Source organism: Ovis aries, chromosome 6, assembly GCF_016772045.2.
Source record: "Ovis aries strain OAR_USU_Benz2616 breed Rambouillet chromosome 6, ARS-UI_Ramb_v3.0, whole genome shotgun sequence".
In the NCBI taxonomy this organism is placed as follows: Eukaryota; Metazoa; Chordata; class Mammalia; order Artiodactyla; family Bovidae; genus Ovis; species Ovis aries.
This window is the reverse complement of record NC_056059.1, coordinates 88,212,433-88,227,885: the sequence shown is the minus strand read 5'-3', so window position 1 is coordinate 88,227,885 and position 15,453 is coordinate 88,212,433. Positions and strand designations below refer to the sequence as shown.

The 15,453-nt window shown below is 40.0% G+C and overlaps 1 protein-coding gene across 1 annotated transcript in view; it reads left to right on the top strand.

Annotated features, from left to right (window-relative positions):
• ADAMTS3 (ADAM metallopeptidase with thrombospondin type 1 motif 3) overlaps window positions 1-15,453 on the top strand; it is a 291,428-nt gene that overhangs the window by 244,631 nt on the left and 31,344 nt on the right. Inside the window, exons 6-12 of the mRNA XM_042251505.1 lie at window positions 5,536-5,619; window positions 8,658-8,814; window positions 9,672-9,777; window positions 10,163-10,306; window positions 10,937-11,069; window positions 13,038-13,151; window positions 15,152-15,297. Of these exons, the coding sequence (XP_042107439.1) occupies window positions 5,536-5,619; window positions 8,658-8,814; window positions 9,672-9,777; window positions 10,163-10,306; window positions 10,937-11,069; window positions 13,038-13,151; window positions 15,152-15,297 (884 nt within the window). The remainder of the gene's footprint in view (window positions 1-5,535; window positions 5,620-8,657; window positions 8,815-9,671; window positions 9,778-10,162; window positions 10,307-10,936; window positions 11,070-13,037; window positions 13,152-15,151; window positions 15,298-15,453) is intronic.

Genomic DNA, 15,453 nt, shown 5'->3' with positions numbered 1-15,453 from the left:
AACATACCCAGTGTTGTGTAAGTACATTCAGGTGTTTAACACAGCCGCTCCACCCGCCTCTAACATGTGCGTACTGCCCTCTGCTGGAAAAAGTATTTTTGAAAAATAAAATTATTAAATTTTTCCCCCTTTTTTTTGTAATTTAAACTGTATCTTTGATTCTATTATTATTATATTGAGAGTAAATAAATTTACAGTACAAGATTTTTCAAATCCTTTACAGTGAAAACTAAGATGGGGAGAGTTATGTTTTTTGTTTGTTTATTTTTTTGTTTGTTTTTCTTTTTGTTTGTTTTTCTTTGCTCTTTTCGGATAGATTGGAAAATATGTTCAGAAGCCTTTAACACTTTTGGTATGGATAGGTAGAAGTGTTCTCATGTGCCTTTTATTTTGCTGAGGGCAGTTTGTGGCATTTTGTTTGATTTGAACAGCAGCTGTGTGACGCAAAAAGAGCAAGTATGATTATAATTTGCCAGTGAGAAAACAGAGGCTCAGAGATGTTAAGTGACCAACCCAAAGTCATTCAGTTTGTTGGGGGCAGATTTGGGACTAGAATTCAAGTCTTAGAATATATTTAATTCTGTGATGCTGATTATTTCTGCAACTCTTATCATATCCTGTGTGTCTCAGAGCCTAAAAAACTTTACATCCTGTTATTGATTAGGTACATTTTAAAATTCAGTAATGGGAAGCAAGCAACTTTTTGAACCTTGAGAGGCAAAATAATAAATGATATCCAGTGCTTTGTACAATAGAGACACCTAATATTTGTTGATTTGCCACATTGAAAGAATATTTTATCCTATGTATTGCCTTATATTTGGTTATCTCTATCCATGCTATATTCTGAGACAGTTTCACAAATTTGTGCCAACTTGAAACAGTCCAAAACTGATCTTGATTTCTACTGGGGTACTCTGTTAATTTACTAGTCTGGCATAAAAGGGACTATTGTTAAATACTACTTTTCTTTTGGTGAATGGTAAATTTAACCTTTTAAAAAGTGCCTTTTTATTTCATCATTTTATAATATAACATTGCTATTGAGAACATGAATTGTGTCCTTTATATTTCTCAGTGCTGTGCTGACTTTTAAATTTACCAAACAAAAATGAATTTACTAATTTAGGGTGATTATATGTATGTTATGAGTTTCCCTGGTGTTTCGAGATGGTAAAGAGTCCTCCTGAAATGCAGGAGACCTGAGTTCAATTCCTGGGTTGGGAAGGTCCCCCGGAGGAGGGCACAGCAACCCACTCCAGTGTGCTTGCCTGGAAAATTCCATGGGCCGAGAAGCCTAATCGAGTTGGATACTACTGAATGACTTTCACTTTCATTTTTCATATGTACATTATACTAACTCAGATATCACAAGCTATTTGTTATAATTGCCACCTTCCATTTATTTTATGAGTCTAATAGTTTTCTGACATAAAAGTCTCCCATAGCATTTAAAAGTATCACTGTCACTACTATTCAGCCATGGTTGTAAGGCCCTCCCTTCCCTGCATCACTTCTCCTCCAGAAATTAACTTAGTTCTTTTAATCTGTTTTTCTTTAGTTTAAAATTATATTGTTCCCCGATTTTGTAAACTCACATTAATTTTAACATCTTTTACATTAAACGCATTTACATTTCAATTATTGATACATTAAGTACATGTTAGGAGAAGGCAATGGCAACCCACTCCAGTACTCTTGCCTGGCAAATCCCATGGATGGAGGAGCCAGGTAGGCTGCAGTCCATAGGGTCGCTAGGAGTCGGACATGACTGAGCGACTTCACTTTCACTTTTCACTTTCATGCGTTGGAGAAGGACATGGCAACCCACTCCAGTGTTCTTGCCTGGAGAATCCCAGGGACAGGGAAGCCTGGTGGGCTGCCTTCTATAGGGTCGCACAGAGTCGGACACGACTGAAGTGACTCAGCAGCAGCAGCTGCAGCAGGACATCCCCAGTGGCTCAGTGGTAAAGAATTCGCCTGAAATGCCAGAGACACAGAAGATGTGGGTTCAATCCCTCTGTTGGGAAGATCCCCTGGAGAAGGAAATGGCAACCCACTCCAGTGTGGGGATCACAAAGAGCTGGACACAACTGAATGACTAAGCACACACTAAGAACATGTTAAAACTTTGTGTGTGAAGCCTTTATGCTAATTCAGAACAACCGCCTTATGAGAAGTCTCTTGGAATGTCCATGAGTTTCTGTCGATGACAGGCCTGGCTTCAGACATTTACTTGTATTGGAATTATTATGCTAGATATTTCTTATCAGATAATCCTGAAGAAGAGGAGCATTCAGTCCTCAGTTAGGCATTATGAGATATGGAGTAAGATAACAGAATCTGCCCATGGCCAAAAGGGTCATAAGAAATTACAGTTTTGGGGCCAGCATTCAGTTCTCCTTATATTGACCTGAAATCTCCCCCTTTAACAGTGAACCCATGGTTTTAGTTTTATTTGCCGTAGACATTCAGAGCAAATTGAACCCTTTTTCCATGTGGTGGCTATTTTCCTTTTCTTTAGGTTTTCTTTTCTACTTCCTATACTCTTACGTGCTTTAAGGTACTTTTCTCCTTCTCACTCTTAAAATTTTTGAGCTGTTATGTGCATAAATTAAATCTTTCAATTCTTACCCCAATCATATGAGATAGTATTATTCTGTCCATTTGACTGAGACTCAGAAAGATGAAGCTTTCTGAGATGTCAAGAAAGATGTCAACTGAGACTATTAGTGGGTCGTGTCAGGCTCTAAGCCACCACACCTCTCCCACCATGTTTTATGCGGCCCATTTCTAGGCTCCTTGCTTAGAGGACTCTGGTTACATTCCTGTTTGTATTGTTGCTATTGTTGTTTAGTCTCTAAGTTGTGTCTACTCTTTGTTACCGCCTGGACTGAAGCTGGCCAGGCTCCTCTGACCATGGGATTTCCCAGGTAAGAATGGGTGGGTTGCTATGTCCTTCTCTAGGGGATCTTCCCAATCCAGGGATCAAATCCTCATCTCCAGCATTGGCAGACAAATTCTTTACCCCTGAGCCACCAGGGAAGCCCTCCCATTTGTATACATCTCTTTCATCAGACAGAACAGACAAAATGAACTCAATGCTACAGATTTACAATGGCCTGTAGTTGAATTGCTTGGGCATGTGCTACCAGCCTGCATACTTGTGCAATGCAAGAGTGAATTACCGATTGTTTTCACTCGTTGGCTTACCTTGAATAGTAGTTAAGTTGGGTCTTACCATTGTACGTGTGTGTGTGTCTTGTGAGTTTGTAAATGTATATCTGTGTATACATGGGTTTCCCTGGTGGTTCAGATGGTAGAGAACCTACCTGTAATGCAGAAGACCCAGATTTGATCCCTGGGTCAGAAAGTTCCCCTGGAGAAGGGAATGGCAACCCACTCCAATATTGTTGCCTGGAAAATCCCATGGACAGAGGAGCCTGGTGGCCTACAGTCCATGGGGTCGCAAAGAGTCAGACATGACTGAGCGTCTTTACTTACTTACCTTCAACCTACATTTAACACTTTGATATTTATGGTGTTCTGTGTAGTCCGATTATATTCCTGAAACTTTTCATTTGAAATTTCTTGGTCTGTGTCTTGGTCAGTATAATTAGAAATCCATACATTTCTTTTTTTTAGAGCATTCTATTATCCTTGAGTTATATTTCTTTTTAAGGCTTCCCTCTATGAGATTTTGCCTATCTTCCCTCTGTGCCTTCTGTCCAAACCTCCTGGGTCTTGAGTTGAATTGAGGTTCATTTTCCATCCCTCTTTCAGTTATTATGACAAATGTTGGTTCCCTGTTCCTGAGAACAGCTAAGAACTTTGAAATGTAGCCAGATAAAGGCACCGTTAGCATTTCCAACTTACTAGCAATTTTTATTCACACCAATTTTGCACTAGCATAACCAGAAAATAGAAGTCACTTCGCTCTTCTGCATGGTCATACACGTTCAGTTGTGTCCGACTCTTTTCGACCCATTGGAATATACCCCGCCAGGCTCCTCTGTCCATGGGATTTTTCAGACAGGAATACTGGAGTGGGTTGGCATTTCCTCCTCCAGGGGATCTTTCAGACCCAGGGGTCAAACCCACATCTCCTGTGTCTCTTATGTTGCAGGCAGATTCTTTACTGCTGAGCCTTCAGGGAAGCCAGAAGTCTTTTTAGACTGTCAATAATTGACTGTTTCTGCAGGTTAATTAATCTCTATGGTCTTCATCTTCCTCATCTATAAAAATCTGTTGGACTGTGACCTCTGAGGTTGTGTAAGTTCTAATATCTATGGTTTTAAAGTATACCAGATTACCTGTAGAAATTTTAATTTAACATTTAAAATTAAATCAAGAGCAATGGCTCAACTTTACCCCTCTGAGGTTTACCCAGGACTGATATTATATGTACTTGAACAGTCATCTTAGTAATCCAAATGTGGAAGGATTTCTTTACTGTAATACTTCTAAATAATCATTGCCTCAGATGCCCCATTCTTGGGGTGGAGGAGGCATTGGGAGCACCACCCAGTTACTGGCCCACAGGTACCACCACAGCTCCTGCACAGCAGCTTCCCTAACAAGAGGTAGCAGCCCTGGTGGAAACAGAGGCACCCTGAAGGACGCGCTTGCTCTTTATCGTCACAGGTCGCCATCCCTCATGCTGGCAGATGCTTCACCTGAATCGTGGTCTTGCTAAAGCTTCTGTTTGTTTATTTTTCGGCTGTCCTGGGTTTTCATTGCTGCAGGCGGGCTTTCTTTAGTGGTGGCGAGCAGGGGCTATGTTCTAGTTGTGGTGTACAGGTTTCTCATTGCAGTGGCTTCTCTTGTTTTGAAGCATGGGCCCTAGAGCACTTGGGGTTCAGTAGTCAAAGCTCACGGGCTTAGTTGTCCCATGGCATGTGGGATCTTCCCGAAGCGAAGTGAAAGTAGCTCAGTCGCGTCCAACTCTGTGACCCCACGGACTCTACAGTCTGTGGAATTCTCCAGGCCAGAATACTGGAGTGGGTAGCCTTTCCCTTCTGTAGTGGATCTTCCCAACCCAGAGATCAAACCCAGGTCTCCCACATTGCAGGTGGATTCTTTACCAGCTGAACCACAAAGGAAGCTCAAGAATACTGGAGTGAGTGGAATACTGGAGTGGTTAGCCTGTCCCTTCTCTAGCAGATCTTCCTGACCAGGGATCAAACTCAACTCTACTGCATTGGAAGGCAGATTCTTAAACGTGATTACTTTTGATGAATTTTATCTGTGGATCATAGTACATATGTATTCTTAACACTCTAATATTTTAATGAAGCCCTTTTACAGCCTAGTTTCTATATTCATGATACTACAGGGTTTATAGTATCAGTAATTCACATAGCCAGGAATCATTCCAAAGTTAAAAGTAAATTATTTCATTTCAGATATCAGTTTAAACTAGAAAAAAAAGTGACGTCTCCTGTATTTGGGATTACAGAGCCATTTCCTCAAGTGTCCATCTCCTAAAGTTCTTTGTGTGGCCTTTCCTCTAGTAATTATCTCCTTTGTTTCCAGGTGAATGAAATTTACCACGATGAGTCCCTGGGAGTGCATATAAATGTGGTCCTGGTGCGCATGATAATGCTGGGTTATACAAAGGTAAAGTGTCTTACTGTATGTGAGCTGTGAGCATCAAAGAGTGGGTGAGCAAACAGATTAGTCTACTGAGGCTATAGTGGATACGTCTCATGTAGACCCCAGTTGCTCTGAATTGAGAAGAGAAAACTGCCCCAATGAATGGAGATCTCTAACTTAGAGTAGATAATGAGTGATTTTTGTGCTGGTGTCATCTGATGTGTTTACCTCTGTCTAATGGAGTTGAAGATAATTATCCTGATTTTAGGTATGACAACATAATGGAAAAAGAGGATTTCCTTAATTGTGAAGGACAGGGAAGTCTGGTGTGCTATAGTTTGTGGGGTCGCAATGAGTCAGACACAACTTTTCAACTGAACAACCACCACCAGCGTTAAATTTATCATTGATTTTTTAAATCCAAAACACGTATGTTGAGTGCCTGCTCTGTGTCAGATGCTTTCTAGGAGCTTCAAATATATGTGTGTGTGTCAGGCTGTGAAAGTCAGTCATGTCCAACTCCTTGTGACCCCATGGACTATACAGTCCATGGAATTCTCCAGGCCAGAAAACTGGAGTGGGTAGCCGTTCCCTTCTCCAGGGGATCTTCCCAAGCCAGGGATCGAACCCAGGTGTCCTACATTACAGGCGGATTAACAAAATAATAGAGAGCCTTACTCTCTCATGATTTCTTAAAAGGAATGTTTCACATCTTTCCAATTAATAAAAACGAAACATACAGTGAATTTTTTTTAAAGGGCATTAATCTTATAATCTTGAAAATGAAGTGTTGGGTCAGAATACATACAATAGGCATTTTTATGTAGTGTAACTTTAGCTGGCTTTAAGATGGCACTAGTTGGATCCCTGTCCTTGGAAATAATGGAATGGACGAAATAGTCTCTCCCTTTGAGGAGAAAACATAGGGGAAGTGACTAACTTGGCAGCTTTCTTGATGTTTAAAATTAAATGTCCCCCTCCCACAGTTAATCCTCCTGATTATGGAACACTAATGAAATATGCATTTAGCAAGAACGGGGGAAAAGTCCATGTGTTTGCATTGTATTATATATGAAAACTTACCATTTCTGGTGAATGGGTGTCATTGATCTTTAGTTCCCCCACAAACCTGACCTACTTTGTGTCTCCAGCACTGAAGGCAAGTCAACTCCAGCTGGAGATGTCAAGAGCCTTCAGTTGGTTGTGAAATCATTTATTTGGAGAAGTATGTGATCAACATATAACAAACCAAACTTTTTTGTTAAGAATGTAAACACTGGTAAAACCACCTGCTGAAATGTAACAAAACTCTCAGCCAGTCAGCCAAATAAGAGCTAATTTGAGGTTCCAAATTTAGTTTCTCGTTCCTTCAGAACTTGCTTTGAACTTTTATCTCCTGATGATATGGACTGGAAGAAACACAAGCTGGAATCAAGATTGCTGGGAGAAATAGCAATAACCTCAGATATGCAGATGACACCACCCTTATGGCAGAAAGTGAAGAGGAACTAAAAAGCCTCTTGATGAAAGTGAAAGAGGAGAGTGAAAAAGTTGACTTAAAGCTCAACATTCAGAAAATGAAGATCATGGCATCCGGTCCCATCACTCCATGGGAAATAAACGGAGAAACAGTGGAAACAGTGTCAGACTTTATTTTTTTGGGCTCCAAAATCACTGCAGATGGTGATTGCAGCCATGAAATTAAAAGACTCTTACTCCTTGGAAGAAAAGTTATGACCAACCTAGATAGCATATTCAAAAGCAGAGACATTACTTTGCTGACTAAGGTCCGTCTAGTCAAGGCTATGGTTTTTCCAGTAGTCGTGCATGGATGTGAGAGTAATTGATGCTTTTGAACTGTGGTGTTGGAAAAGACTCTTGAGAGTCCCTTGGACTGCAAGGAAATCCAACCAGTCCATTCTGAAGGAGATCAACCCTGGGATTTCTTTGGAAGGAATGATGCTAAAGCTGAAACTCCGGTATTTTGGCCACCTCATGCGAAGAGTTGACTCATTGGAAAAGACTTTGATGCTGGGAGGGATTGGGGGCAAAAGAAGAAGGGGACGACAGAGGATGAGATGGCTGGATGGCATCACTGACTCGATGGACGTGGGTCTGAGTGAACTCCGAGAGTTGGTGATGGACAGGGAGGCCTGGCGTGCTGTGATTCATGGGGTTGCAAAGAGTCGGACACGACTGAGCGACTGAACTGAACTGAACTGACGATAATGTGATAGTAACTGCATTCCCCAATGGCTCAAGTGATCAAGAATCCACCTGCAATGCAGGAGATGCAGGAGACATGGGCTTAACCCTGGGTCGGGAAGATGCTCTAGAGAAGGAAATGGCAATGCACTCCAGTATTCTTGTCTGCAGAATCCCATGGACAGAGGAGCCTGCTGGGCTACAGTCCACAGGGTTGCAAAAAGTTGGACATGACTGAGCACGCATGCACATATGCACAGCAGGGTGCTCAGGAATGTCACTCCCATTTCTTGGAACAGCAGGATATAAGTGCCCCATCTCTTCATTGCTGTAAGGTTAAAATAAAGGATAGTTATTTTTTTCAGTGTTAGGTTTATATAATTTGACGGCTCCTCAAATTATATAAACCAGCTTTGATTAAGTTTGAAGCAAAAAAAAAAAAAAGAAAGAAAGAAACTGAAGATCTTTGGCTTCAACATTTCTAGAGAAAAAGTCCCATATATTTGATAGATTAAGATAGATTCTTCTGTTATTGTTCTTAATATTTATCGAGATTTTTTTACACAGTTGATTAATACTGAGTTGCTTCACAGTAGCAAAAAAATTCATCATCCCGTATTTCAGTTAATGGTGTCAGCCACCTTTCACACAGATAACGTTGATCATCATAAAGGTATCCCTTAGGTGCATTTAGAGTTTCTAAATGAGATTAGTTATCTAAACAAGCCCCCAATAATATTATTGTACATTATTTAATTACTGTAATCTCAAATGTTAATTTCAGAGAAAGTTATTCAATGAAGCCTTTGGGAAAATATTAATATTATGTATGTCTTTAACATATTGTTTTCTTCTAGTCCATCAGCCTCATAGAAAGGGGAAATCCATCCAGGAGCCTGGAGAATGTGTGTCGCTGGGCTTGCCAACAACAAAAATCTGATCCCAATCACTCTGAACACCATGATCACGCAATTTTCTTAACCAGGCAAGACTTCGGACCTGCTGGAATGCAAGGTATTTCCATTACTATGTAGCAGAAAAATTTAAGGGCATGACTTTTCAAAACTATAACTGAATCACTTTGCTGTACACTTGAAGCTAACACAACAGTATATATCAACTATTCTACAACATAAAATAAAAAATTTTTTAATCTTAAAGAAAAGAGCAATCCTGAATCAGGGAGTCTGTTCACATGTTCACGTTTCCACCATCACTTTCATCTTTGCCTCGGCCAAGCATACATTTGCTTTCTGTTGCGTCCAGTGACTTCTGTGGAATTCACAATGTTAAATGCCACCTAAATACCATGACATATTATTCTCTCCTTTGCAATAATAGGTGTACATTTGGGGTACAGAGGGGCTGCTATTAAATGCAGTACGATTTCCACTGAGTGTTTGGAAGGGGAAAAGAGGTGCTATGGGAAACGTCTGTTGCCGAAGAACTTTCTTACAAAGTCAGCTTTCGTCTATCTAATAAACTCTGATGTAGACTTTAAAAAATAAAAAATTAGACTGACCACTTTGTTTTCAACGTTGATGGAATCTCTGGGTCCCTTCATCAGTACCATGATTTGAAGGAACATTCACCACAGCAGAAAGGTAGGGCTTAGTTGGTGGGCAGAGCAGAATGGTAACCCCAGGCAGTTCCTTCCCTTAGGAGAGGAGAAAATTGCAGACCTAGTGAATCCTTTCAGAGCCCGTTACCTGTGGCTTTCCCAAGAGAATGTGGCATGATGCTAGCAGTTAAATAATACGGCCTCTGTTTCCTGAAAAGCTTTTTTCTTTTTCCCTCGGCAAAGGTCCAGTAGTAATTCTTAATGGGTTTTCTCATAAAATGAAAATAAAAGTAATTGTTATTCTCTACAGGATATGCTCCAGTCACAGGCATGTGTCACCCAGTGAGAAGCTGTACCCTGAATCACGAGGATGGTTTTTCATCTGCCTTTGTAGTAGCACATGAAACTGGCCATGTGTAAGTCACTGTTGACAGCTACAGAGTGGGGAAAAAAACAAGGTCTTTTCTTTCTGCCTCTCTCAGTATTGTTCATATTTCGGGCAGAGCACATGCCAGCGTGCAACTCTCACCCTCTTGCCAAGTTTGAGGAGCTGAAAAGAGTGGAGAGGTCATGCACTGAAACCAAATGAGTGACTGGCTTGCAGAGACAGTCGTGAGCTATAGAACAAGAAAGGCATTTCTGCCAGATGGCTCCCAGTTTCACAGTGTCTGTGACTCCTCCACAAAAGCCTTGTTAGCTTAAAAAAATACCTATTTCCCTGTACATTTCAAAACAGAAATTATGCCAAAGCCATGGTCCCTATGTTGATTCTTTCCAGCGAGGTCTCGCTCTGTGTTCTAGGTTGGGGATGGAACACGATGGACAGGGCAACAGGTGCGGTGATGAGACGGCTATGGGAAGTGTTATGGCCCCCTTGGTGCAAGCTGCGTTTCATCGTTACCACTGGTCCCGGTGTAGCGGCCAAGAACTGAAAAGATACATACAGTAGGTCTCCTTCTTTGTGTCATGAGAATGTTACAGTAGAAATACAGGCATGAAACTGTCTCTTAGAACATTGATCATAACCGAACTCCCAATGAATGAAAACTGCTGTTCATGATAAACATTTTCTTGTGACTTAGCTTTTGGCACAGTAATTCCATAATGTGATTATAATATTTGAAGCCGTAAGCCTAGCCTTGAAGTGAATTTTTAACTGTGATTTCCTTTCAGTAAATTCTCTGTGGGATCTTTGACTAATGGTAAAAGTTGATTTGAGAATGATGAGAGGGTGGTCACACAATGCCTGCATAGGGTATACCACCTGTACCCCACAGGGTGGGTGACAGGATCTGCCCTGCCATACCATGGGGGTTCAGCTAGGGACATGAACAAGGTTGTTACAGTTCTACTGTGTTTTTGAGTATGCTTGGCTTATTTTCCTGGGAAGAATAAAGATGAATGGTCTTTTTCTAAATGGAGCTGAAACCAAAATCCTTAAAAGATATGCTTTCATGAACTTGCTTTATGATCTGATGAAATTCCAGAGTATGTAACCTAAGAACACTTTCTCACTGAGACATGATTTAAAAAAAAATGAACATTTAGCTGTATGCACCTTTTTCCTTCCTCCAGTTCCTATGACTGTCTCCTTGATGACCCGTTTGAACATGACTGGCCCAAACTCCCAGAACTTCCTGGAATCAATTATTCTATGGATGAGCAGTGTCGTTTTGACTTTGGAGTTGGTTATAAAATGTGCACTGCGGTACGTTACAGTCAATCTGGATTTTTGCATCTTAAACTCTGTTTTCGTAGCTCCTGTTTGGTGACCTTTACAGATTCACTGGTGCAAGAATATGAACCAATGATTTGTGTTAGCTATGTTTCTACATGCAATAGCTAAGTGCTCTATATATACTATCTTATTTAATCCTTCTGACAGGCTAGAAGGAAGTTGGTATACTTTTATTTTACAGATGAAAAAGCCAAGACTTACAGAGATTATGCAACTTGCTTAAGTCACGCACCTGGTAAATGGGGCTTTTTATATGCTAGAGGAAGCTTTATGTGTTAGAGCAAGAAAAAATGTATTTCATTGAAAGAAGTTGATCTGTTGTTGAAATTCTGCCTTTGCAGATATACATACATAGCTATTTGGTTTGCCTGTAAAATATACAGTCAGTTCCTGTTTTCCTGCGTTAATGTTTTAACCTGAGAATTCTAAAGCTCTGGCTCCATGTTGTAAAAAAAATTTACAATTTCTGCATTAAGTAATAGGAAAGAGAACAAAAAACCCAGATTGGAAATGAGGACTAATTTTAAAAGAAAGCTATGACGGAGTTTCCCTGGTGGCTCAGTGCTAAAGAATCTGTCTGCCAATGCAAGAGACTTGCATTCGATCCCTGGTCCCAGAAAACCCCACATGCCTTGGAGCAACTAAGCCCACACGCCACATCTATTAAGCCTCTGCTGTAGAGCCGGGGAGCCACAACTACTGAAGCCTGTGCACCCTAGGCCCCTCGCCCTACAGCAAGAGAAGCCACCGTGATGAGAAGCCTGTGCATCACAACTAGGGAAAAGCTGGTGCAGCAGTGAAGACCCAGCAAAGCCGTGAATAAATAACACTGAAGAAAAGGAAGAAAGCTACGACGATAAGACTGTGTATGAATAGTTAATGGTATGTGTGTGTGCGCTCAGTCATGTCTTTGCTTTGCGACTTCATGGACTGTAGCCCGCCAAGCTCCTCTGTCCGTGGAATTTTCCAGTCCCGAGTATTACAGTGAGTTGCTGCTTCCTACTCCAGGGGATCTTCCCTACCCAGGGATCAAACCCACATCTCTTGCCGTCTCCTGCATTGTGAGTGGATTCTTCACCACTGTGCCACCTGGGAAGCCTAATTAATGGCATAGGGAATGAATATATGGATAAACTGGCCTTTGATATATAGGTTTATTTTTTATATCCAAAAATGATAAGAAATTTACTGTTATAAAGAGAGAAGATGAGGAAACAGTACATACAAATATGTGTGCTTAAATATACACTTGGATATTATAGTGATTTAGGAAAATAAAAAAACATTCTTAAGATGAGAAAACTAAGATTCTGATCCAGCTGTATTACTGTTTGGTTTGTATCCATAACTATAGTCTTACCTTATAACCCATATTTCTCAGCCATGGTATGAAGATCAAATATATACAAGTACTTCATAAACTACATGAACATATTGTGACATTTTGTTACACCTGGAATATAGTATCTTACATGAAAAGTTTGACATATTTTCTGCATTTAGTCAGCTCATGATGAGCATTTTTATTTTTTATATCTAACTGGTTCCTACATACAGGGATAAAGATAAGCCATTTTGATGGCTTGAGAGCTGCAAAACTGCTATGACATTTTCATTTTTACAGTGTTTATAATAATTACTCACTCTTTAAAAATCTGAAAACCGTAAGGTAGAAATGGCATGCAGAATAGTAAAAGTCAACTGGAGAACCAGACAAAGCATTGTTCATCAGTGTTCTTTTAGAAAAGCAGAATAGAAGTATTCTTTACTTGGAATTCTTAGGCATGTTTGTTTTCTTAACATGCTACAACTTTGACTATTATAACTTGAAATCAAAATATCCAAGAAACATGACGTGAAGAAACTGTATAGCAGGTATTACCGGTACAAGTCATTCCATCTCTACGTCACTGAGAGTTTGGTTTTGCTCTCTTCCAGTTCCGAACGTTTGACCCATGTAAACAGCTTTGGTGCAGCCATCCTGATAATCCCTACTTTTGTAAGACTAAAAAAGGGCCCCCACTTGATGGAACCGAATGTGCTGCTGGGAAAGTGAGTATAATCTGTTTATACAGTAAAGATTTAAGATATGTTGCATAAGAATCATCTTTAAAATGACATGTATCGTCATCTTTAAGAAAACTATAGGATGTGAAGTTTCACTGTGGTAATGCACGAACATCATGTATTAGTTTCCCAGAGGTGCTCTAGCAAATTACTAACAAATTACCAGAGGGTGGTTTAAAACAACAATTATTCTCTCAGTTCTGGAGGCTAGAAGAACAAAATTGGTTTCACTGAGCTGAAATCAGTGTGTGGGCAGAATGGCCCTCCCCTCAGAGGCTCTTGTGGACAACCTGTTCTTGGCTCTTCCAGCTTCTGGTGGCTGCCTGGGTTCCTTGACTTCTGGCTGTGCCACTCTAATCTCTGCCTTTGTGCCCAGACTGCCCCCTTCTCCTCTGCGTGTGTTTCCCTCTGCCCCTCTCTTATAAGGATACATGTGATGGCATTTAGGGTTCACCTGAATAATCCAGGGTAATCTCCCCATCTAAAAATTCTTATGTAATTACGTGAGCAAAGGCTGTTTTCCAAATAAGATGGCATTTACAGATTTTAAAGATTAGGACTTGGCATCTTTGAGACCACTGTTCAGCCCCCGACTGATAGAATAGGAAGCGGCTGCTCAGCGGAGTGTCTGGGCTCTAATGGGATTTGATTTACTTGCTGGCATCACACTTCTTGTGAAAGTTGTCCAGAAATAAAGTCATGTGAACTTAGAAGATTTGGCCCTGCTCCTTGGGGAAAGATGCCCAGAAGTTTTCAATCTCAAGTTGTGTAGTAAGGATTCAATGCTCAGAAACTGGCCCAGTGCCAAGCTTCACTACTCATGAGGGGAAAGATCACAAAACCGAGACAAAGGCATGTTGAGAACTCACGTTGAAGGGCTTTGACTAGTTTGGAAATAAGATATTGTAGATAGGACCAAAACCTGGCAAAGAAAATTTATATAGTTTTTAGTTCTTTTAAAGCCCTTTAAAGCTCTATTTCAAATGTGTATAAACTGTACTTGCTATCAGAATGGCACACATAATAGTAATAATAAAATCTGTCATTATTCATGTTTAAACTGTTAGGAATTACGCTAAACTCATAACATATGGCATGTTGCTTTTGGAAAATTTGATAATATAGCTTAATGACTGAAAAAACAAAAGCAACAATGAGTTAATTCATTTTTGCTTTATGCAGAAGATATCCTCTAAACCAAATCTGGACATCCAATTTCCCTAAATATATTTGTGTTATGTTTAAATTTCCCAAAGTTAAGTTTTAAGAAACACTTTTATTGTGTGTAGAATAAAAACATGAATCAAAATGTTAAAAGAAAAAGAACTAAAGCCTTTTGAGCATCTGCTATGTGTTGGGTACTATAAGCTCTATGTCTCTACAGCATCTGTGTTTTAGTATTCCTCACTTAGTTCTTCTGGTCAGAGGGTATCACACTATCCATGGTCCTTTCTGGGCCCCAATTTCCTCATCTGAAAGGTAAAGATAATATATCTGACCTATCTATTTCTTAGAATCATTATGAAAGCTATATATGTTTTAGATATGCTATATTAATTGTTTTTGAAGTTAAGGCATATAACTTCCTGTCATTATTTAAAGGGGAGCCTATTGCCCTTAAAAAATTCCAATAATATGGATAACAAGGGATGAAGGGTAGACTAGCACCAACTGGGCAAATTAAGTGCTCAGATCTCCTTATTGATTATGATGTTTGATACTCACTGATAAATGGGTCATTTAAAAACTTGTCTCAATTAATGTTACCTTTTATTTTAATTTTATATTTAATAATGCAAGTCCAAATTACCCAGTATGTGTAGGTCCCCATATTGTTATAATTACTTTGGGATGATGTTAAGTGTATTTTCACCGGAAAAAGAAGTAAAAAAGAAAGGAAGTCTTTCACTTGGTGGTCCTTGTATAACGGCTTCAATTTTAGCATGAGCACAAAATTTCATAATTGCTTTTGTCATTTTCCTAAGTGGTGCTATAAAGGCCATTGCATGTGGAAGAATGCTAATCAGCAAAAACAAGATGGCAACTGGGGATCCTGGACCAAATTTGGCTCCTGTTCCCGGACATGTGGAACTGGTGTGCGGTTCAGAACACGCCAGTGCAATAATCCAGCGTGAGTGTAACTCCTATCATGCACTTCACTTGGGGACAGACCAGAAAATGCCTCAATATTATGCCATTAGTGTTCAGTTTCACAAAGTACGCGTAAAACACAGACCGTGTGAACTGAGCACTTAAGTGTCTATTTTGGGTAAATCCCCACTAAGCC